Below are 24575 nucleotides of genomic sequence, written 5' to 3'. Positions count from 1 at the left end.
CAACTTGTTGATCTCTATGCAGAGTTCAGGATGCAAGAAGCGACATAACGTTCACCTGGGTAAAATCCCAGTGATTTTGAAACCAGTGTACATACTGCTTACAAAGAGGCTGAGATTTTGTCACTTAACTCTCTGAAGGTGCTACGAAGTCTCTTAACTCTCTTTCAGGAACACTGAAATCACGACGTTTACCAGCATGGAAGACACCCAAGGGGGTGATGCTGATAAAGACATAGCTGAGGCTGAACAAAAATGCGATTATCTTGAGACGCTGCTGTTAGATTTGGAAAGTGAACATGAAGAGAACGTAGCACCTGAAAAGAACACAGAACCTGGAAATGTGGGTGCCCAGCCTGCTGTGGAAAGCGTAACAAAACAGGTAACGCACTTTTCAATTGCAAAGACTGGAGTAAAAGATATTTTATCATTATTCATCAAATAACTGAAATAACTAGTGAAGAACTGTAAGCCAGTAACTGAACTCAACCATTTTTTAAAGTACTTGGGGGGGGGGGGGGGGGAGAAAGTCTTATCTGAAATAATGAAAATCTTTTGAGATGGGCCGTTCGTCTCTGCTTACGAGTAGGAGGAGGATGACGAGGACTTTGTTGTCCCGAAAAGAGTGATGATTCTCCTGCATCTTCTACCGTATGTAGAGCAAGGGTTCCCATTTACTGCTGCCCCCAAAACCCGCAGCCGTGAAACAGGGCTGTCTTGGCAAGCTTCAGGGGCAGAACACGTGTGAAGTCATACTACTTCTCTCGCTTAGAATTGGTGCCCTCTGTACCATTCACAGTCTTTTGCCTCACCTTGCCTTGCCCGTGTTTTCTTGCAGGATTGCTTTCTGATAGACCGAAACGGTGAGTCAGCCCGGTCATTAACACCTGATGCCAAAATACACACTCCCGAAAAAGAACTGAAAGGTGTAAGATTTTCAGAAGTGGCAATTATTTTGGATACAGAGGCTGAACAAGATGAGTCTGATAACGAAGACTTATTTTTCAACAATAACGAAAAGATGCTCGATGGAGAAACCTTTTCTTTATGAAAAATCACAATGACACTTCTTGGAACAATACAGAATTCAATGAGTAGCAAAAATACGGGGATGCTATCTAGATTTTAATTCCTGCCGTAAGAGACGGACAGGAAAGGAAACGCAAGCTAAGGATGGGGGGGTGGGGGGGGCCTGCAGAATGACTGTACTTTCCTGGGAGCAGTGGTATCTGAAAACGTATTCCATTCCTCACAGCGCGTGTGAAATAGCAACACAATGAAAGAGATTTCAAACGTGACGCCGTTTCGTTATTTCAGCTCAAGCATCTCTCAACCGCCGCGTAGCCGGTCGCCCCCGCCGCTCCGACAGGACACGCGCGCCGCCAGCCCAGCAGCCCGCCCAGGGGCGGGGGCGGGCGGCGCGGCCTCGCCTTCCTCCCCCTCCTCCTCCTCCTCCTCTTCCTCCGGCGGCGGGGAGCGAGGAACGGGGGAGGGGGAAGTTTCTGGCACCTTCTGGCTGGGTCGGCGGCGGAAGCGGCTGGGCTGCCGGCGGAGGCGGGCGCTGCGGCGGCGGCGGCGGGGCAGGGCGGGCAGCGCCATGGCCAAGTGGGGGCAGGGGGACCCGCGGTGGATCGTGGAGGAGCGCGCGGACGGCACCAACGTCAATAACTGGCACTGGTGAGGGGCGCGGGGGGGTGGTGGGTGGTGGTGGTGGTGCGGGGGAGTGGGGGGGGTCCGGCCGGCCGGTCGGTGCTGAACTGCCGCCTCCCCGGCGCAGGACGGAGCGGGACGCGACCAGCTGGTCGAAGAGCAAACTGAAGGAGGTGCTGGAGGGGCTGGTGGTGGAGGGCGAGGCGGGGCGGTGCGAGATCGGCGACCTGAAGCACGTGGAAGGCGAGGCGTCCTGCAGCAGCCGCAAAGGGCGGCTCATCTTCTTCTACGAGTGGAACCTGCGGCTGAGCTGGAAAGGTAACGCTGCGGCCGGCGGCGGGCGGCGCGCGCCGCCGGCAGGTCCGGCCCCGCCCGGCCCCGCCTCGCGCCGCGCCGGCGGCCGTTAGCGGCCGTTAGCGCCTCGGTGAAGCGGCGCTGCCGCCGGCGGGCTGGGCTGCGCGCCGGGAGCGCTGTCCGGGACCGCGGACCGGCTGCCCTGGGGAGGTGGGGGGTGGGAGGGGTGGCGGCGGCTGGCCCCCCCCCAGCCCCGCTGTTTGCGGGGCGCCTGGCGGAGCTGGCCCTGCCCAGCGGCTTTGCTGTGGTAACGCGCGGGTTACGCGGGAAAGGAAGCTGTCTGGTTTGGGCTGCGAGAGCGGGGACGTTTTTGTTAACTGCCCGGAATGAAAACCCCAGGGAAATTTGCAGCAGACGAGTAAAACCTGAACTGTGAACGAGCCCCTGTAGTCACATAAAAGCAGCCTCGAGTGTCGGGATTCTTCCTTCTCCCAGTTTTTGTGCCGCGCACGTTTCTCAGCAGCGCTGAGCAGCGTATCGGTGGGGCGTTGCTCCCCTTGCTTTGCGAGAAGCAGGTAATTACAGCGAGGCCTGTGATGTGGCTGAGTTGAAGTTTTTCCCGTGCGCCTGAACGACCTCCGCGCGCTTAATGTGTCCGGGGTGATAAGCAGGAAACGAGGAACTGAAGTGTAAAAGCGCAGGTGTCTCCGAAAAATTAATGGAATTTACATCGTTTTCTGTAACTCTTCACAGATCTGAGGGTAACGAATTATATCAGGAAAAAAAAAAAGGCTAGTGGGAATAAACTGGATTTTACTTGCTGTTATTTGGGATGACAGGGACTGTGACTGCCCCAGTGAAGAAAGAAAGCTGGTGGCGGGGGTCCGCGTTTTTCTTGTGCTCCTGCGCGTGGGAGCCCTGCCTCGTGGAGGTTCGGCCGCGGCCGGCTTCGGCCCGTGGCGGTTCTTCGTTGGCAGCCTGGTAACGTGTCTTTGGGTGAGGGAGACTTGTCTGCAACTAGCTACATCGAGGAAGCTTTTCCCTTTAGTAGATGCCTAAAACTTGAGGGCAAAGCGTGACCCTTCCCTGGCGCTTCTGACGCTAGACTAAGAAGGAGGAACGGCTGATGTGTGCCTAGGCAACTGTACCTGGCTGTTGTAACGCGCCAAGCGATGGGCTGTTCCTTCCCAAAATACAGCACTCCCTTCTTAGGCCTCTGATGCTACTGTAGGAGGCAGGAATATCAAGGGCCGTTTTTTATTTTATTTTATTTCTGTTTTTTTCCCTGTGCCCCAAAACAGGACTGTAGTCTATGGATCTGTGTTTCAGGTAATCCGGCTCCAGTGGGCTGCCTGTGTTTTACACTTCTGCTTTTTATGGATCTTTTTAATGGATCTTTTCCCATGCAGTTATTTATGGCTGTTATTCTTTCTGGTTTGGCTGTCTGTGATTTTTAACATTACTTTGATGCTGAGACCATTGCTCATATTTGAGCAAATCTGGGACTGAGCTCTGCTCCTGTAATAATAGGGGACTTAAATTAGTACTGTTTTGTTTTGTTTTTTTTTTTTATTAGTATGTATTGATAGTTACCTATCCCTGTGTTGTAAGTGTGTTATAAACTAAGAAAGTAGTCCTAGTAGTTGTCATCTAAATGTTAACAGAGAAGAGGGTAAATATAGTAGTAATACTGTGTAGTACTGTTTCTTTCAGTGCAGTTTAAATAACTCTAATAATCTGATTTGAGTTTTACCAAATTCCAGCCTAAGTTCAAAAATAATGTTTTTTTTTTTCAAGTTGACCAGCTATAATCATCCAAGCTTTAAATGCTAGTTAGTTTGGTTTTGTTCTTGAAATGCTTTATTTCAGTGTCACAACACTGTATAAAGCTTAGAAGTAAGCAGATACTATAATTTGTTGTATTTCTATGCGACTTTTTCTAAATAGTTTTCCCCCTTCTCTCATAGGTCTTTATGCTCTTCAGTGTTTAACCACACAACTCTTAATACTGCAGTTAGGTACTTGCTTTGCTCAGTTCAGTGTTGTATAAGAGTGAAACATCTTTGTAAACTCACATTTTAAAGGATTCTGCTACTGCACAGTGAAAGTCCAAAAGAGCTAGGGTTGTCTTTCTTAATTCAATAGCAGTCATGTTGCGTGTTTTTTGAGAACGCTGAGTTAGAAATGAGAGTTCAGACTTAATCACAGCATTATTGTTTTTAGCTGTTTATGTCCTTCTACACATCTTTTAGGGTAACTAGGAATTCAAACTGTGATTAAGGTATGAATATATAAGGAAAAGATGGTAGAATCCCTGAAATGTTGCAGCCAGTTTGGGAAGAAAAACATTCCCCTTAGCAATTTAGATTACAGAACGACATGAAAGTGAGGAACTAAGGGTACTTACTGGTGCTAAAACCAAGCAAAATGGCTGTCCTCTCTTTCATTTGGTAAAAGATGTCATGAGGATCTTAATGGAGTATTCTACATGTGATGGAAGCTTTATGAAGACTGGTGCATCTCCTCTTAAAATTCAGTATTTCAACAGTGGTCAGTCTTTCTGAGAAGTGTGCTTTCACTGTTCATTTCCTAAAATAGTAGTGGATTGACAGGAAACCAAGAATTCATTCTATTCCTAGCTCTGTTAATGGAGCTCCATGTCTTTTAAGTAACTTATTTGACTATCTTATCAATTAAATGGTAATAGTTTTGCTTACATTACCATCATACTAAAAATACGAAGTTATATCTAAGTTCTACTTCCATAATGTTGAACAACCAAACCAACTCTGACTGGATTTTCCTGACCAGCACAGCAGCACAGATACCATTTGCATTAATTCCTTGGACAAGCAATTCCTGTAGCTTTGTCCAAAAAAAAAAAAAAAAAAAAAGTCTGTTTACTGTTTTTTATAAATACAACTTTGTCCTCTTAGTCTTGTTGTTTGGGAACCTTTGTTTTAAGAATTCTAAAAATCACTAATTGAATTAGCTGAGTTGATAGAAGTCAAGTTTGTGTTTTGTTCCAAAAAAGTTGTTGCTGCCCCTTGCACTTCCTTTTTGGGCATAGTAGCTGAAACGAAGATTTGTTTCAACATCTGCCAAGATAACGTTACGTAGTTTTGTCTGTACTAACCCTGAAACTGGAAGAATGCAGTAAAGAGAAAATTGAGATGGCTGCACGTGACCTGTGTTAGATCCAGAAGTGGTATAATGGTATATAATCAAGCAGCTCACAGGGCTTTGTACTTGAGATAAGAGGTTCTCCCGCGAGACTTGGGAAGCCCAAGAGAGGTCTTGAGCTTCGCCCTTTGCCCTGTGGACTTTTCCTAATACGCCCGTGCTTTATTGTCTTAGAGCTTGACTAGGATGGGCTCTTTGTGCCATATTCCACTTTGTGGAATTAACGTTACTCACTTGTCATTCACTTTCTTGCTTGGCGAGAAATGTCTGAGCGTTTTCGTGTGTACTTTGCTGCGCTCTTGACCCATAGTAGACTGGGTTACATCTGTCCATGGTGGTCCCCTGGTGGTCACTTCCGGGTAGTAATTAAAAAACAATTAAGGGAGAGTTGATGGTAAGTAATAGCTGGAGCTAGCTAGCTCCTCGGAAGGTGAGAGAATCCAAAGAAATACTACATTGATCTTTATGATGACCCTTTTCCCCCTGTTGTGCTTAACATTGTGGATTGTTTGTATTTTAGAGCGTTGCTGATTGATAGACTGTTGTTGCGTTGCATGTGTTTTTGACAACTAGTTGTTATAACAGTATGAAGCCTGGACTTGGGGCAGAGCTATATGTTTCTGCTTTTGCTTTCTAAAGAGATTTTTAACATGATCTAAAGAGTAAACTTAATTAACTAGATGCTTTTGCACGGTAAGGAGGAAGAGTCTTCAGTGAATGAAAATAATACGCTAATTTGTCTGGGACCATATATTCACTCTTTTTACAGTAAAGTTTGAGGCAGGGTAGTAGGGTACCAGCTTCATATTCCAGAACTGGTATGCAAAGCTACGTGGAGTAGTGATGGCCTTTGCCTAGAAAGCTACAGAAGCAGAATGTAATGTCTGCTCTTGCAAACTTGTTATGACTTGTACCATGATATACTGTCAGTAAAACTACTACAAGTAGGAAGGATTGTTGTCCAAAAAATTTGCTGTTTTCTAAATTGCTGTTATACACCGTTATGCATGCATGTGTCTGCTTTGTTCTTTTCTATGGCAATATGCATTGTATGTTAGGAGCTTTTCAGATATTTGAGAAGGAATAGCTAGCGTTCTAGGGAGCACTGAAATAAAGGGGAGACAAATTCAGGGGAAGGAGGGGGTTCGTTCCCCCCCCCCCCCCCTTATAGTCACCTTCTTTGTAGGCAGAAATGAGTCATAAGCGGAGAGGATTGAAACGCTGACAATTGAAGAGGAGAGCGCTAGCAGAATGACGGTCCAGAGCATACTGAGAAGATGTATCTGTGTGCATATGCATCTGTACAGGAAAATATCGTGATTCTGCGAATAGTTTATTACAAAATAGTCTGACATGTTAGAGACTTTTTTTGGTTGTGATTTAATTCCTTTAAATTAGATTTTAGGCAACTTGTTTCAAACAACACTGCTACAACAAATTTCCAAGTGTAAAACTACTGCTATGGGGAAAATAGTTTTTAATAATGCATTTAAGAATTCATTATGTTAATACAGGTACAGTGAAAGAATCTGGTGAGAAACATAAGGGATCTGTTGAAATTCCTAACCTGTCAGAAGAAAATGAGGTAGATGATACAGAGGTAGGTGTGAAATACTGATATGGCTACATAGGTCCAGAACGCTTAAATAAAACATTAATCAACATATAGGCATCGTGTTTTGATTTATCCTGTGGTTAAGTGGGATAATAAGAGTCGGAGAGTTTATTTTGCTCTTTGTGTTTTTTATTTTTTATACTTAAATAATGGCTTATCTCTGTTTTCAAACTTGCATAACAGGAACGACGTGCACAATTATTTTTGTTAACTGTCGTTTATGACAATGCATTAACTACAAATTTGAGAAGAACTCTGTAGTCTTTGAAAAAAAATCTTTGTTGGTAGCGTTGTAGTTGATACTGTGGCTTTTACAGATTACTCAACTTCTGCTGTGTAGTAAACAACACTGTTTACACTTGGTGATCTTGACAAAATTACTATGGAGATTTTAAGTGAAACCCCAAGAGGACTTAGCTTTAGTAAAGGGTTGATAAACTGAGAAGATAATGGAGTTGCAATTGCAGCTGTCCTCTGTTTATAGTAAACAAAACCAAAATATGTTCGTTTGTTGTCAGAATCCAAAAGGCTAGCGTTAAGATACCGCTTAGATTCTGTATTTTTTTTCTGTTCTAGATAAATGTTAGCAAAAAGAAAGGGGAAGGGGATGTTCTGAAGGATCTTATGAGAATTGAAGGAACCGTGAAGGTCAGAGAAGCACTCAGAGATTATCTGAAAGCACTCAAAACAGGTAATTTTCAAGTTTGATGTGTTTTTCTGCAGTCTTCTTGATTGAATAAATTGGCAATACACTGACAGGTCCTTGGGTTTGTATTTTTCTCGTTAAATTAACACCAGCTGAGATAAAAATAAGTTCTAGTCCTAGCAGTCAAAACCTTTGTTGTTGTCAAACACGGCAGTGTTGAGAAGCTTCTGTAGAGACTCGGGCTGCATTTTGTTACACGCACTAACCACAGCGACGTTGACCATCGCTGAAGACTTGTGGACCAACCAGATGGCGAGCAAAGGAAGGGCCCTACCCTCAATTTGTCGTTTCTCTGACACGCTGTTCAGAAATCTGTGGAGATGGTGTGCACCTTAATGGGAAAATGCTATTCATTTTGAGTCATGTAACGTTGAAAAGCCTGGCTTTTAGTGGAAATTGCCGTGTGGTTGTGTGGGTAATAAAAAGGTGCAGGGAAAGTAGGAAAACTCGGGGCTGAAGTTGCCAGGGCGCTTTCTACACTCTTCAGTTTTGGCAAGCCAATTTCATTACACGGATCTAAATGTCGGGGTGGTTGTACAGCTTGGTTTCATACTGAATCGTGCTTTTCTTCATTACAGAGTTTACCTTGGGAATGATCCTGCCAACAAAAGCTACTGTTGGTCAGGAACTGGCAGCTGAGAGAAAACTAAGTGGGAACATCATGCAAGTATGCTAGCTTCAAGTGTTGTAGAAGTTCAATATCACCATTATTGTAGTCTCCTCGGATTTTGCCTTAGTAACAACGGTGTGTCCCTATAAGGTTACCTGTGGCAGTGAAAAGCCTTTGGGATGGAACTGCCAGCTCACCGCTGTGATCAGTACTTGTAATACAGAAATGACCTGTCACAGAACCTGGGCACAGGTTCTCCAGGCAGGGAAGGGGATACCAGTGTTACCCTTTTGGGCTTTGTTCTGTAACAGCTGTAGCTTCAAGGTGAATTGAAATGTATCTACGCTGCTCATTTCCCACAGGCTAAAATTAGCTTCAGCTTTCTTTAGAGTCAATTAAGTGATGAAACTGTTAGCATCTAATTTATTTAGTGAACAAAGATTAAGAATACGCTCACGTAAATATGGAAGTAGGTTGTATAACAACGTACAGTCACATGACAGTATGTTAAGATTGCACAGGTAACAACAGTTCTGCCATTCCAAAAGTTTTAAAAGCGCTTGATCCTGCGATCACTCATGTGAATATTTGCTTTACAGGATTTGGATATTGTTGGTGTAAAAATTCCAACAGTGAAGATACTAATGAAAGAAACGTTCAACTCCCCAGCAGATGAACTTTATGGCATCTTCACAACTAAGGAAGTGAGTGATGCTTTCAATAGTTAATAAACTATAAAAATGTACAAGAAAGGTGGATGTTATATCAGTATAGTTGTTTGAGTAGTAAAATAAATATTCCTGGTGTCAAGTACAGATAATATTCCCTGATCACATCATAGGTGGTAAGAGACGAGATCAATCAAAACCTGAAGTATCGTGAGTTACTCATTCCTTGCCGCTTCACCTAAGGAGCTGTAATTCATAATGTTAGTTTTGCTCTACAGCTTTGCCATTTTTTTTTTTCTTTTAAGCCAGTGAGGTAGTGAAAGTGCAGAAAGGACTTGACAGTTGTTGAGACAGTACGTCAGTTTGATGGGCTCCTAATAATGAACAAAGGATAGGAATCTGACCTAGTTCGACACGGTCTCAGGTTTTTGAGATACTGTTCTGAAAGCACTAAATGTGGAATGATCCTACTGCCACTGGTTTAACCAGAGGTTATTAGGGCAACTTAGTCTTTTTTTTTTTTTTTTTTTTTGGTCTGTTACCTTAATAGGAAGCAGAGTCAACTAAGCAAAGTGAGGTTGCATCTTTATGTATGCAGCTCAGTCACACTCTCCTTTGCTCGTAGGAAAGGCTTAGCTTCTTTATATAAGTACTTGTAATTCAGGCTCTTAAAAAGTGGTCGGTAACATAACTGTTGTTATCCACAACTTGCAGGTGAATTTGATTAACTTTTGGAGGTAATGATACTGTTTCTTATTGGGTACAGTGTATAAAATTACTACTTCCAGTTGTGCATCCTTCAAAAGAGCCTGGGCTTGTCTCAGAGACCTTAAATTAGCATCCTAACAAACACCAGCCTTCTGACGGGGGGGGGGGGAAGAAAAAAGAAAAAGGCTTTCAGCAGTTCTTCTGCTTCTTCCTTGCTGTCGTGTCTCCCTGATTCTCAAATCTAGTATCAGCCAGTCACTTCAGCGTGTATGTGCGTTGCTTGGGTCTTTACTGGTCTTTATAGCTATCACAGGTTTTTCAGCATTTATGTTCTCATTCTGTCAGCTCATTGAGGCCTACAAGTACTGACAAGAGCTCAGTGGCGTGCTGTATAAAATTAAAAGCTCCATCAGTGTTTAAAGAATCATGTTTTATATTACAGTTGTATTTCTCGTGGCCCTTCCATCTGATGTCTTCAGCAGACCGCCTTTGTTTTGTGATACGGTGCATTATGGATCAGTATAAATTTGTATTTAACTGGCTTCTTGTGCTGTGTTCTTGTTTTGATAGTTGGTTCAGAAGTTTTCTAAATGTTCTGCTGTGATTGAAGCTGAAAAAGGAGGGAAGCTTCAGATGTTCGATGGTTGTGTTAGTGGCGAATATGCAGAATTGGTAAGTTGGACTTTAAAATAAAGGTCCTACTTTGCACGTGAAAAAGTGGGGCAGCAGTTTCTTCTCGGCGCTAAAAAAAAGATTCAGATGCTTCAGCTTCTCTAATATATGTTCAGTTCCTCTAGATCATGAAACCAGCAAAAAGCCATTTATTTTGTTGCCTGATTATTTTTCCCCATGAAAAGGGCAGGCATCAGCTACACCTAAGGAACTGCAGTGAGGGAGAAAACTCTGCACAATCCTTTTTCCTAGGAGGAGTTAGAAAGATGGTTTAAGATTCATCTCCCAAATCTGTCAGTGTGTTTTTTCTTGTAACTAACTGGAATGCTAGAGAAACGATCTCTGCTCTGTTGAGGTCAAATGTTACACTGCCCTCAACTAATTGCTCTTGCAAATACGGAGGAAAAAAAAAAAAAAAACCTTAATGATGATTAGCGCTCAGCTCAGTTTTTGAAATCTCTGGAAAAGCATCTAGAGAAATGCTGAGGTTACAATTGGTATCTTTTTTTCATCCAGATGACAAGGGTGTAAGTATCACTGATAGGTTAACAATTGAACAATTAAAAAAAAAAAAATACAGCCTTGGAAAATTGTATTCTCAGTTCAAGCTAAGAAAATTTGTTGTTGGCTCCAAAAAGTTTTCAGTCTAGGGGGGAAAAAAGACACTGCAGAATTGTTATATTTGAGACCTGTGTATCAGGTTTTAGTAGTAATACCCCACTGCCAAAGCTGAGGGCAGTTAATTATGTTGCTGATAATCAACCTTTGCAGTTAGATAAGGAGCCATTTAGATTAACAGCAGTCAAAAGATACAGTGTGGCTTAGTAAGAGCATTTCTGGTCACTGAAATTAGTTGTGAGGCTAAGAAAAATGCTATCACTAGAAGAATGCATGATGATGCTTTAAAACTGCTGTAGTCCTAGTAAGCGTCAGTTCTGTGTTTACAGTTAAGTTAGAGCATTGAACCTGCTTCAGCCCAAGCGTCAGCTGACTGATGCGTGTACTTATGCTGAAGCATTACCTTCACTTCTCACGAGAGCTGCTGGCAGGCTGAAATCTTTTTCAAGCAGTACTGCCCAACTTCTACAGTAACGGCATACCAGAAAATTATTGGCATACTCTGTGCCATGCTTAGAGAGTTCATAGTAGTGAAAACCCTACTACTGTTGCCTATTTCAAATCAATATTTCATGTTTAGTATGTATGTCATCAGTGTGGCCATATGCTATAGCGAGACAAAAGCGGTTTATTTAAAAAAAACAAAAAACAAAAAAAAAACCAAAAAACCAATACTAATCCTCTGTGAGGGTATGGCTACTTTTATTAAAATAATATTTTTCATATTTCTCAAGGGGGGAATTGGCTTTGCATAGTCATAATGTGAGTTTTCCAAAAGTAGAGGAACATGCTAATGGAGAGGGGAAACCTCCTATCTTCTTACAGGTCCCAAGCCAAAGAATTGTCTTGAAATGGAGATGTAGAAACTGGCCTGATGGTGAGTATATTTGAGGCGCTGCACTTTAAACGGAGAAGGAACAACTGTGACAATTGACAGACTTGTTAACCGGAAGCTTGCTTCCTCTGTATTCTTTGAACAAGAGCCAGATGCCCACAGAAGTTGTCATCTGTGAAAACAGGCTTCACGCAGATGCAGGGAAAAGTGATTATGAACTCAGCTACAACAATTTTAACCCTTTTAACAAACACTGTATTGAATGTCATCTTTTCTTCCTTCAGAACATTACGCAACGGTTGCCTTGAATTTCAAGGATATGGCAGCTCAAACGGAACTGCAGTTAGAGTGCAAAGGAGTTCCTGTCTCTAATGAAGATAGTACAAGACAATGTTGGAAGAAACAGTATTTTGAAGAAATACATGTTTTACTGCAACAATTCAAAGACAATACTGAATGACAACAGCACTGTAGTTTTGTTAGGGCATTACTTTTTATAAATTGTTAACATTTGTTTTTTAAAGAAATAATTTATTTGTGGGATGAATAAAGACCCACTTCTACGATACTGTATATAATTTAAGCATTATTTATGGATTTTTAGTGAATGAGATGGCCTGTAAGTTGGACTTGGTTCTAATTGCCTACAGCTTAATTTCAGAGAGTAATTATGAGTCAGCTGCAGTAAGTATTGCCACCACAGGTAGCGAAGCTAACTGAAGCAGTAGAAAGCAGTTGCAGTTCTTGAACAGTCGATTTATGAAGTGGCAGAATTGTCCCTCTGGGAAGTGGGGTGCTCACCAGAGATGACCTGAAAGGCATTATAAAACTTCTGATAAAGTCTAACTTTCAAGAAATGTGGGGGATAGTTTACAGCCGCTTTAAATATTTTATGAGATTGTTTTAACTGCAGACTGAATTTCCTTCCAACATTGCAGACAGTTTTAGGGAAAGATAGCAATGTCATGTGATTCTGGTTGGTATGCAGGTTATCACTGTTAAGTCTGCATGCACGGTACTCCCTTATTTGACCTCAGTGTGAAATTTGTTTTGGAAGCAACAAACAGTAATAATGCTTTCTTTTTGGAATTCTGTAACCTGCCGCTTAAATCATTTATGGCCCTTTGCAATCCCATAGCTCAAATTAAAGCAAACAACCGTTAGATAAATTTGACTGGAGAACAGCTGGGATATTTAAAGAATCATTATTCTTTCTTAATCATAACCACATTGAGTTTAGCAAGGATAATGTACTTCTCAAATGCTTTATACAAAGTGTATGAATTAAATAATGCAATTTGAAACAATGAAATGGACCAAGAAAAAGGGCACGCTGCCTTTGGAAAAACTGGTTGCATCAATAAAATGATTTTTACATGCAGTATAGTTTCTCCATAACTGACATTGCCAAACTCAGTGAGTATATCTAGAACTTGAGTCCTATATATTTTATTTCACAGGACACTAACATACAGCAACCTTACCGCAGACAAACTTGTATCGGGCAAAAGACAAAGATTTGCTGCGCTTCCCTACAGGAGAGATTTTTCCCTTAAGTTCTCAGGAGACTACCCCCTATGAACTTAGGAAGAGTTTGTTGTAGTAAAAAGAAGCAGCACCTAATATCATCAGGACAAATGTACAAAGACTTTTTTTTGTTGTTGTTTTTAAAGTAAGTGTTCCATTGCTTATGTTGCAAGTGTCCATATTGAGGCTGAAGAAACCACCCTCTTGAGAAAGACCGTTTTTAGTAGATCGGGCTTATGTTTTCCTGAACGCTTTTAAGTTCAGTGCCTCTTTTTTGTTAAATATTCAAGAATAAAAAAAACTTTAGTTTTTTTGTACAAAAAAAAATAATTTTCAGCCAGAGTGTTAATTGGCCAAGCGACAACCTTTATTTAAAGGTGGAAAACCTAGGTTTAAATTGAGATCCCTAAATTGAAATTAGGCTGAAGTCGGTTTGTGTGTAGACGGGGTCTAAGAGATCTCGCTACAACTTAGTATCTGAGTAGTGTAGGCTGTTACTTCCATCCAAAGTAATACGCTCCCCAGAATCACAAGTTTCTTCAAACGCTATGTCCTACACCCTTGGCACTCTTTTTTTTGGGCAGTATCTCCAACACTGCTTTTCCCTACTGGCTAAAAAAAAAGGTGTGCGTTTTTGGGTCACAAGTGCCCTTTACTAGTTTGTTTTGCTAGCCAGAATTTTCTTGTCTGCTTCCAGCAGCAGGCATAGTAACTCTGGCCCAGTCCGCAGTCGACAGTTCAAAAAAGAAATGACTTGTGGTCCTAGTGTCGCCCCTTTTCCTGGTGTGGGACAGTCAGCTCCCCGAGAAAACTGTTTGCGACTGCTGCTGGAAGGTCTGAGACGGTAAGAGGAAGAACAGCCCCAGCCAGCCCTCGTTTCCTCTTCAATGAAAGGTGTACTAAACTCAAGATGATGTTTCTTCTTTAGCATTCCTCCCGCTCCTTCATGCCTGCATGGCTGTAAGTTTGATAATGTGTACAAGCGTTCTTGAATTAAAACATGAAGGTAAGTGTCTACCTGTTGATCCTGCTGGTAGGCTGGCCTTCCACTGTCAGCAGAAGTGGGCAATGAAGTCTGCTTTCACACCAACAGAGAGCGCCGGACTGACTGGTTTGGGCTCTATCCTGCCAGTCAGAAAAGGAGGGCACGGCTTTCCTTTTTGCTTCACCAGCGTTCCAGGACTCTTGCTGTCTTCACTGTATGTGCTGGAACTCTGCTGACAGGAGCATCATGTTGCTGACCTGAAAGGCTGATTTCTGGACAGAGTTATTTTAGAGTGCAGAAAATAAAAGTTCCCTGTACTTGTAGCAGGTAGCCTTCAGAAGTATTTCTAGCACTGTTAGCCAACCAGGGTATACAGAATACAATTGCTATCTTAGGGAAAACACTTTATTCTCAACTGTTAAAAATTTCTCATATTCCTCACAGGCTTTGCAAAAGTTCAACAAACTGAAGAATGTTAAACCACTTGCTACCAGTCTTTGAGTTGGATGGAGCAGGGTTTGGAATTTCAGATCATTTAGTAACGATACGACGATAACTGGCTTAGTGTACTACACGTACTTTTGTTTTTTGAACAAATCTCTGCTGCAAGTTCCCTACCCTCAAGTTTCACAATATAACAAAACAGAAAACATTAGGAATGGAGGCAGGTAGGGAGTCTGAGGAAAATAAGCACAAGTTTTGTGGGATTGATGTGTTCAAAACGAGACTGATGAGCACAGAAGTTATTGGAGGCAGAGCGAGCACTGTGAAAGAAGTGACAGCAGGAAGAGGAAGAAGGAATTTTGTTTGTGATGTATGGCTTTCACAATGTGCCAAGATTCTGGAGAACGTGGTATCTGAGAGAACAAAAGGGAAAAACATTTAAGGGTGAAAGAGCAGATTTGTAGTAGATTTTTGTAAGAGAATACTGGTAGCAGAAAATCAGAGTAACGGGTGGTCTTAGAGTCCAGGAGGTAGAGGGTGACTGGTATGGACTGTACAGCCAGTGAAGACAGCGAAAGGAAAAAGGGTTTTAAACGCTCGGGGTGTGAAGAGGTTAAACGAGCGATGGGACCTCCAGGAGGAAATACATAAACGTTAGATGAGAGGTGGGATTTAACAGCGCAGAAATGAGTCGGTCAGAGAGGACAGTAGTTGAAATCATGGGAGCTGAGCAAGTCCCTAAGAAAGTATAGACAGGGAAAAGGATTAATCAATTTTAAAGAATCATTAATACAGGTAGAAGGAAGGGAATAAAAGCTTTGAGACAAAGATGCAAGAGAGTGAGGAAGCTAGTTAGAGATAAGTTTTTCAAAGACAGGGAGACAAACGGCATTCTTCAAGGCAAGGAAATACAAACCAGAAAAATGGCTTAAAGAAAGAAGGGGGCTAGTATGAAAGAAACCATGGCCTACCGAACATGTAAAACGAGGGACATACACAGAGGAAGATAAACAGGTGCAAACTTTGAAGAGAAAGAAGATATGGGAGAGCAAACAAGTTTGTGCAGGTACCACTCACTTTTGTTCCAAAGGACCTGAAAAAAAATTCCCAGTAAAGAACTGCAGGAAGACTCAGTTTATGGGGGAACCGGTAAGGTAATGTAAGGGAAGAGCAGTAAGAGCTGTTCTTATTTCTGTTAATCTGGGCACAATTTGCCAGCAAAATAATAAACAAGCTAGTATGAGATACAGTTTAGAACCAAAGGATAATCTTTTAATTAAAGCTAATCAGCATGTTTCTTAATGTGTTGTCAAACAATTTGATCTAGCTTTCTGATGAGGCTGCAAAGGGAACTGCTGGCATAGCACACCTCAGCTTACCTAAGCTACATGCCTTACTATTTAAGGCTATTTTGCTTAAAGAGCCATTAAAACCCAGCATAACCATATCACTGAAACATAGTACGAAATTGTAACTTCCAGCAATTCTTGCTAATGGAAATCGATCGTCAAATAAATAGATTTCTAGCAGGATTCTAAATCACCAATTACACTGTCAACTAGTGTCACAAATCTAAGAGACAAAAATTGCCACTGATAGCATCTGCAAAACACACACACACACAGATCTGTAGGGGAAAACATCCTGAAAAATAACTTAAAGGACGTGGTCAGTGACCAGCTGAACACTGCAGTGCTGCAAACGAAAGGACTAATGTGAAGCAGGGAACACGGAAGAGGAAGAAAGAGGTTACTTTACTTGTGTGTCATTTCTGCAACCATTACGAGGCTGGCGTTTTAAATTTTGTTCCACCACTTACAGGATTTCAAAATAACAGGGAAAAGAACCACCACAGGTCAGAGAATCCTGCTCTACAGTAAGAGGGTTACGGCGTGACCTTACCGTGGTCAGCAGGTACCTGTATGAGAATAAATAAAGCGCAACAAAGTGCGATGGCTGGAAGCTGAAGTCAGAGAGCGTAACAAAAATCAGATGCACGTTTTTGATGAGCGTGATTAATAACTGAGACTACTTACCGAAGGGATGTAATGGGTTCTTTTTCACTTGAAGATTTTAGATCGTGCGGGGAGTATCTTTCTAAACAGATTTTAGCCACAAGTGACTAGGTCTGGCGGAAGAGTCGACTGATGAATTCTGTCGCTCGTTATGTAGAAGTTCTGGCTAGATGCTGCTGCTGATTTCTCTGAAGTTAAAATCTATGGAGAAGCTGATTAGAAATAGTAATAAAACTATGCCTAAAGAGAGTAAAAACATCATTACTTAAAATCTGAGTAAGGAGACTGACTTAAGCAATCAGCAGTACCATTACAGTGGTAGTAAATGCAGAAAAAAGAGCTTGTTATATTGTTACAAAGGGAACACACAGTGTAAACTTTAAGACAAATTATTAATTACAGGAGGTAAAAGAAATAACTGAGAATAGATGCAAAGAGATGAAGAGAAGTCACAAAAGCGCTGCACAACAGAATCACGGACTGAAGAAGTGATGCTAAACAACATTAAGTGATGGACAGGAGGAAGGAATTCAGAAGAGAAAAGGCCAAGATAGATGCGTTTTAAACACAACAGAAAACCAAATGAGATAAACTGGAAAGTGAAGCCGAAAATGGATTTTAACTAGAGGTTAAAACTAGAACCATCAAAAACCAGATCACACAGAAAATGGCTACTACTCAGGAAACAGGACAGGAAGAGATGACAAAGTCATCTTAGCGTTTCAGGAGCTGGGGAAGTCGCCAAGAAAGCGAGGGAGCACAGTGAGCCGGAGCGGGCCTCAGAGGCGGCAGGGCTAGAGGAAAAGGAAAGGAAGGCTGCAGGTGGTGCAGGGGGGAGCGGAAGAACAGGCTAGTGCAGGCTGAAGTCAAGGGAAGAAACGAAAGGGTCCACTGGCTTCTTACACCACTTTATGTGCTTAACTACTGCAATAAAAGTAAACACCCTTCTTGACTGTGAGACTGAACATTCATGCAAAGTACACCAAAAAGGACCAAATTTACACAAATCAGAGGCACCCGAACACCACAGCTCTCTGCACCTGTTTCAGTTTTCAAGTTGTCTTTGCTGACAAATCTAAAGACTGAAGCAACATATATAAACAAATGAAAAGTAATCACAATCAGTTTAATGAAGTGCACAGAATAGCAATTGATCATGTCAATAAAAATAAAACAATTAATTTTACATCAAGTGTGCTTTATTTCCTCCACAGGTATTCTGTTAAATAAAGCACCATATATATACTGCCAGGCCACAGCTAAAGAGGATTCTTTACAGAATCAAATTTCTTGTGGTTGTTTAGTATACAAGTAAACTTAATTTTGATAATAAGAACCACAGCGATCTGAGGCAATCTGCCTCTATTATAAGGTACAAAACTGGCACAGAGGACACCATATTATACACAGTAAAAATGCCATAAGTTTAAATTACATCGTACAGGGCAAGGAGGCCCTGTTCTCCCAGACAGCCATATTAAATGAAAGCCACTACAGTGAACTCTTAATTACATAAAACATATCCATTATTTGATTGCCCTTTAAGAAAGTGTACGGTAGATGCAAAAAAAACAAAAAAAAACAAAAAAAAACAAAAAACCTGGAGTTCTGCCTGACCAAGAATTAAGCATATAAATCTATCTTGCCATTCAAGCAGAGAGCACTGGACAAACTGAAGCACAAAACAGAAATAAGCAAAACTTATACAAACAGCATTTTGGGGGGGGAAAAAAAAGACTTAAAAGCAGACATGCTCCATCTAATGTCAAGAAGCAGCTTGGTTTCCTTTTCCAGATATCCTTGTGACCACATGAATCGTAGACTCTATGGTCCTACATAGGATGTCTAAAATGTCATGCTGCTGCATATGACTAAAAAGTCCTCTGGAATGGCCACAACTGATTGATAAACTAGTTTCAGGGTCCTGGGATGGTAAGGCTTGACCATCACAGCTTCTCAAATCTGCGAGGTCAGATAAAACTGCTGAGATCGAAGTGGAAGGAAATTCTGCGTCCTCCTCCGCTACAATGGAATCCTTAGAAGTCTGCAGGTCTTTAAATTCCTTGCATTCTTCAAATTTACCATTTCCTGACTGCTCTTCTGTGTGTTGTGACCTCGTTGTTAGCATTATGTCTTCTGAAAATGAAGATGGAACTTCCATTCTGTACTCTTTGACAGAACTGTTCTCAGGGGAAGGAGGATCTTGTTCAGTGCCAGGATCAATGATTGAAGAGTCCCTTGTCTCATTATCTGAAGTGCTTGTTGGGGTCAACGCCTCCCGTGGTTCAGTTTTTATATCACTGATACAGCTATCTACAGTGTGCTCCTCATCACTGCTGACCCGTCTTCTTTTTACAGGAGTAGCTCCTTCATCGTCTGTAAGAAAAAAAGGTACCTATATTAGGAAAACTGCGTTGTCTTCATGCTATCCATCCAAGCAGCAGGCCTGCCATTTCACATTTTCATCCTGCAAAGAACTTTTCCACATTACGCACACCAATTAATACAAATGTTTCTTTCCTTAAAGACAATTCATGTAATTGCTTAACGTTTTATCGCCACAATAACATCGTATTTCTTGTGCAGCATTAGGAATTGTAATCAAGAGAAGGCCTGCCTTCATCTTTAAGAAAGCAATGTGTTACATTAATTTTCTAAAAGTCTGTAAAAAGGTGTTAGAATGACACCAACTTTATAGAAAGCAAACCTTTAGTTTTTCTTTCTTTGGCTTCTTGCTCTTGTAATGAGTTCCTCTGTTGTTGACAAGCTCTACATTTGTTTAAAAGCTCTTGTAAAGTTGGAATCAGGGCAGAATTGAGCTGTTTGGGAGTGTGCACCGAAAGCAGCAAGGCAAGTGCTCGGAGGTCCTGAAAAAACAGAGTAAACGTGACTAGCTTAATTTAAAAGTCTTATTTGATTAATCCTATACACAGAGATCTGTGTAATAAGAAGAGGCTTCAGTATGTTCTGAACACTTCTCAACATCCAAAAGATCAGATTCTAAATACACCTACGCTACTGAAATTTCTCACTCACTGCTACACGCAGACTACAATGTAGATCTATCTGTTCCTAAGCAGATGACAACACTGTGTTGCTCACTGCGAGATGAAACTTGTTGCTTGGTTACAACATTCCAATGCTTAATTCCAGCGTACTTTACATGACTTTTATGTATTCATTTATTTCTAGAATACGCAGCTCCCCTAGTCCCATGGTCGCTACCATCAGCGTGGAGAATTCAGGGGAGCTCAGACAGGCGCTCTGTAAACTCCTGACTGTCTCTTTAGTAGACGTTAAAATTTCTAGCCGGCAGTGAGCTTCTAAACGCCCTGACCCCAGGGATTCCACTTACGTACTAAGTTGAGCTAAAATGTGCGCCTCTGTAATCAGAGCTTGGCACACGGCACTGAAGTGTTTCCATAGAAAATAAGCTGCCTCCTAAAAGAGCCTGATATTTGAATGGCTTAAAAAAGACTCACCCCATTTAAAGTAGAGCTCGCTTTGGAAATTTCAACTCTCTGGTTGCTGAAGTCAGATTCTAGGCTTTGATACTGATTTATTAGGTTTGTAATTAGAGTATTGATTAGGTTGGCACAGTTTGCTTCAGAAAACACCTGCCCTTGGACCTGTAAAGAGAAGACTTGTTTTAAAACCACAAAAAAAAAGTACTGTGAAAACAGTACACTAAACTGAAATAATACGTATGACTGCACTTCTCGGAGTATAAACTATCACTACAAGACCACATACCTTTAGAAGAAAATGGGTCAAGAAGGTATATACAATGTTGTTGTTAAGAAAGGTCCTTTCATCCATTAGAATACATTTTATGTATTCTGCAAAAACTGGATCTTCACAGAGGAGCTTAACACAGTTCTTTGACATTGCAGACTAGTGAAGAAAGAAAGAACAGGGCAAAATCATCACTGGAAGCACGACACTCTGTTAACACTGTCTCCAACGTTTGTCTCGATTGCCCACCATCTAACCGGGCCCACCGGGCTCTAACTGATACTGGAAAGTTCTTACCTGATCGTCCTGAAATATTTGTTATCAGTATTAGTAAATTGTACAAATTAAGTATTCTCAATTATTGTCTCACATTTTCAGTTTAAAATAAAGCTTATTCCATGGGAATGCAAGTTATCACGAGCAGCACGTATTTAAAGGGCCAGTCTCTCCTAATCTGTGGGCCAACTACAGGGACCTCCCGCAGAGGTGCAAAGGCCCCTCCTCGCAGCGGGTGCACTACCAGCTGTTGCACAAGGAAGACACCAGACTTAGAGATCTCTCAATTTTTATCTCTATCACACCAGTGTTTACATTATACAAAAAGCAGAAAACCCAGAGAGGCAGAAAGAAGTAAATCCTGTACACTGCAGAAGTCCCCACTCTTCCTATATTCATGTAACGTATAAAGTTAATGCATAAGAGTTTGCTGGACCTAGGGAATTCTGGGACCAAACGAAACTTGCTAAACGTCTATACCTGATTTATCAGGGTTTATTAGATGACATGCCACATAAACAGAGGGACTGTCTATTCAAAATGTTAATATTTTGAATGAGTAGACAATATCCAGTAGTTATGATTTACTAGTTAAGAGCTGTTTCACAGTCAAACCGCATTTGCTTGTACTTCCATGGAATCAGTTCTCACACCCACTGAATTGAATCTTACCTGAGTCTGACAAAGCTCGGTCCAAAGCTTGGGGAATAATGCAAGGTGAAGTGGTAAACCTTCATACGCAACTAGGACACCTGAAATTTTATGAGAAAATAAAAGTTACCATGTGAGAACGATCTAAAACTGATATTAGTTGGATATATTCATTTGCTGACATATATATATCACTCCAAAGTACTGTTTCATTTTATATGATCACATGCAAAGGATATGATCAGAAAGACCTACGGTCTGTGAAATTTTTACAGTACAATTAATAAATACATCCCGTGAGTATTTCTGTGAAAAGTAAAAATATAAAAACTAAAAGAACAGCTGGCTTTAGTTCTGGATTTGTAACCAGATTCATTACTGCTTTCTTACCTTTTTAACTGATCAGCTATGGCACTTAAAAGTTTTAAATATCTCAAGGTTTTAAATATCTTTTTAAAAGCGGCATATAATTTTTAAAGGATAATCTTCATTATTACCCCAAGCACTACTGTTCCCTATACAATGAAACAGTTAAGGGATACGCTGGGCAGTACCAAACAATACACCTCCCCAGTACACTTTTTTACCCAAGGAACCTACAGCACACATTAATAATGCTAGAGTTAAAGCCAGAAGGACATGACAAATACTGGAAAAATGGGTGATTCAGGCGATCAAAAGGACATCCACACTACTATTAATAGTGTTTTCTTGTATATGATTAATTTTGTATAGTTTTAACTGTCTAGAAGTTTGACATCTAATCGAAGCTAGCTGCGTAGATTGTACAGGCAGAGAAATCAAGCAGGTGATCGTGTTGTTTAAGGCAAGTATCTTAAGAATCAGGAGACAAATTTCCATCTGAAGGAATCTACATCTCTCCACTGACTATAGCGGGACTCTGACTGGATGCCTAAGTTTTTGGCAATGGAAGTAAGGTAAGACAACTCCCAGCACGTGTGCCTTACGTGATAAATGCAATTGCACGACTGCGATGTTTGGGCACCTGCACCTATCACACTGTGCCTATCCTAGGGTCCCTTTTTTTTTTTTTTTTGGGGGGGGGGGGGGGGGGGGGGAGGAGATGATGTGCCTTCAGACTAACACACGCATTTAATGGGGCAAATCAGACCAGGATGCTCTACTGCAGAGAACCAGGCAGAACGGCTGGAGTAATTATACAGATAAAGCCATCAATGCCTTGTTCACACACTGAAAAAATAATAGATTTACATTGTTATACGAAGAAACCCAAGTACTAGTGCTACCTACTTGCAGAGCTGAAACAGTGTCTGTCTTTTCAGGTACAAACTATATTCATCGGACGGTTATAAACTTAGTTAACTATCGTGGCAGTTCCCAAAGCAATGGAGTAAAACTAAACCTAGGCTGATAACAACAGAGTGAGTACCATTCAGCGGCTGTCTAGATCGCCCTATGTGTTCCTGGGCAGGTAAAATCCTAAAAATAACTGCCACAAATGGCATCATTTGGCAGAGAGACTGAGGTTTCAGGATCTGACCAGATCTCACTGGTTGCCTCGGGTCCTTTCTGGACAAGCCCGAGGCATGACAATCATGTACGTAAGACTGCACCTGTTGCACAGCTCTGTGGATACAAGAATAAAACTTTAATTTCTAAAACTATTACTACAGCAAGTTTCACAAACACTGCTTTTATTTAAAAACGTTAAATAAAAAACTCAGTGCAGAAGCACAATTATTGCAGCAAAAGAAAATATACTTAGGCTGTGTAACTTTCATACTTACTCATTTTAACTAAAGTTTCAGAAAACTTTTCACAATTGATTGCAACTCGACATAGTAGATGGATGAACTGATGATAAGAGAAGAAGTAGTCTAGCAGCATACGATCGTAAACATCATCTTTGCCCTGAAGATTTAAGAGAGCTTCACTTAAACTACATAAGCAACTGGACAGCTACCAGATTTCCTAAGCATTTAGCTTAATCTGACTGCCCTTTTTGCCCTAAAATGTTTAATTGAATGCTACAGAAGATCACTATGGGAATTTTCAAGACCAACCCAGGCCAGCCGCGTCTCATCAGCGCGTCCTCGGCAAGCATAACATTGAGACCATAGCAGGAATGGCAAATTCAGTTCCCCCCTCTCAGTAAAAATTCTTCATTGCAGGATTCTGAATGAGCAGACCGAGAAGGCGCAAAGCTGCGTGAAGATCACATCTTGAAGACGATCAGACAAAAAAGCAATAATTCTAAATCACATACAGTTATCTAAATATACACTAGTGCTTTTTAGACCATAATTTGTTGGTTACTATATGTCTTCAGAAGTCAGAATTTTCTTAAGATCATGCCTTCAGCAGCTTTCAAAGCGGTATTTTCAGGAGTGTCTCAAAGCACATGATAAATCTATGCCAAGGGTTTTGTACATGAACATTTTAAACTCTTTGGGATGTACATGCTCAAAAGGGCATCAGATTTTGTAGACCAGATAGCCAGAAAGAAGTCTCAAAAATTCAGGCAAACAAATGCAATCTTAACAAAACAAATGGATGAAAAATGAGCATGCAAAAACACAGGCAAACATAATTGTGGATGTGATCTCGGAGGCTTACAAGTCTGCTAGCTCCTAACATATATGAATGCATTATAAAGTGTAAGATACTGTGTCATATAATATAATTACTTTTCAGTTCAAATATTTATACTATTTTCTGTCACATCCATTGCAGCTGGATGCATGATGGGAAAACCACTACAGGTAATTTCTGGTTCTATACCACTTTTTAAAAGTTTGGTTATACAGTAAATTTGATGGTACACAAATATACAAAGCATCATTTGAAAGCTTTAAAAAAGAAGGGTTACTTACCCTACAGTAACCGTGCTTCTTCGAAATGTGTTGTCCACACAGATTCCCATCTACGTGCACATACGCCCCATGTGCAGGAGATTGGATTCTTTCTGAATAGCAGTGTCCACTGGGGCTGTGCCTGCACCCAGTGTGTCCTTGCGACCACTGTACCTGAGGGCATAAGGGGGATGGCGGCTTCAACCACCGCTCAATTCCTTCACCGATAAGAATCCCCTATGACAGGACTCCTCTGAGTTAGCATAGGAGGAGGACCACAGAATCTGTGTGGACAAAACATCTTGAAGAATCATAGTTACTGGACAGCAAGTAACTAATTTTCCTTCTTCAAATGATTGTCCATACATATTCGCTTTAAGGGTGGGATTCATCTTACCTGACTTTAGCTATCTAAAATCTAGTCATTTAAGTAGTCTCTGCAGTCAGTGGAGAGAGACACAGACTTCTCCAGAGGAAGAGTCAACTTGTCCAGATTCAGCTGTCTAAGACAGAAAGGATGAATCTCCTTCTGAGGGTAACTTTTTCTCTCCA

At 41.3% G+C, this 24575-nt stretch overlaps 3 protein-coding genes across 9 annotated transcripts in view; 2 read left to right on the top strand and 1 right to left on the bottom strand.

Annotated features, from left to right (window-relative positions):
* Window positions 1–1179, top strand: part of LOC104143450 (protocadherin Fat 4) — a 49687-nt gene extending 48508 nt beyond the window's left edge. Inside the window, exons 43-44 of the mRNA XM_009673949.2 lie at window positions 169–379; window positions 836–1179. Coding sequence (XP_009672244.2) covers window positions 169–379; window positions 836–1048 — 424 coding nt within the window. The 3' untranslated portion in view covers window positions 1049–1179. The remainder of the gene's footprint in view (window positions 1–168; window positions 380–835) is intronic.
* A 15-nt stretch (window positions 1180–1194) lies between these two features.
* AHSA2 (Putative activator of 90 kDa heat shock protein ATPase homolog 2) lies at window positions 1195–12938 on the top strand. Its single transcript, XM_068940349.1, has 9 exons — window positions 1195–1674; window positions 1775–1965; window positions 6639–6724; window positions 7316–7430; window positions 8024–8112; window positions 8655–8759; window positions 10002–10103; window positions 11547–11598; window positions 11841–12938. Exons 1-9 carry the CDS (start codon window positions 1274–1276, stop codon window positions 12014–12016), a joined length of 1317 nt encoding a protein of 438 aa, XP_068796450.1. The 5' UTR covers window positions 1195–1273; the 3' UTR covers window positions 12017–12938.
* A 134-nt stretch (window positions 12939–13072) lies between these two features.
* Window positions 13073–24575, bottom strand: part of USP34 (ubiquitin specific peptidase 34) — a 155574-nt gene continuing 144071 nt past the window's right edge. For 4 of the 7 annotated variants that reach the window (XM_068940330.1, XM_068940332.1, XM_068940331.1 and 1 more), the window contains 7 exons: window positions 24045–24197; window positions 22959–23082; window positions 21211–21290; window positions 20281–20421; window positions 20010–20156; window positions 19235–19394; window positions 13073–18903 (listed from right to left, as the gene is read on the bottom strand). In XM_068940330.1, coding sequence (XP_068796431.1) covers window positions 18293–18903; window positions 19235–19394; window positions 20010–20156; window positions 20281–20421; window positions 21211–21290; window positions 22959–23082; window positions 24045–24197 — 1416 coding nt within the window. In that variant the 3' untranslated portion in view covers window positions 13073–18292. The remainder of the gene's footprint in view (window positions 18904–19234; window positions 19395–20009; window positions 20157–20280; window positions 20422–21210; window positions 21291–22958; window positions 23083–24044; window positions 24198–24575) is intronic. The other 3 variants (XM_068940333.1, XM_068940336.1, XM_068940334.1) reach the window with 1 other exon arrangement.

Source organism: Struthio camelus, chromosome 3, assembly GCF_040807025.1.
Source record: "Struthio camelus isolate bStrCam1 chromosome 3, bStrCam1.hap1, whole genome shotgun sequence".
In the NCBI taxonomy this organism is placed as follows: Eukaryota; Metazoa; Chordata; class Aves; order Struthioniformes; family Struthionidae; genus Struthio; species Struthio camelus.
Note: the sequence above shows the minus strand (reverse complement) of the source record. Positions and strands in the feature narration are given on the sequence as shown.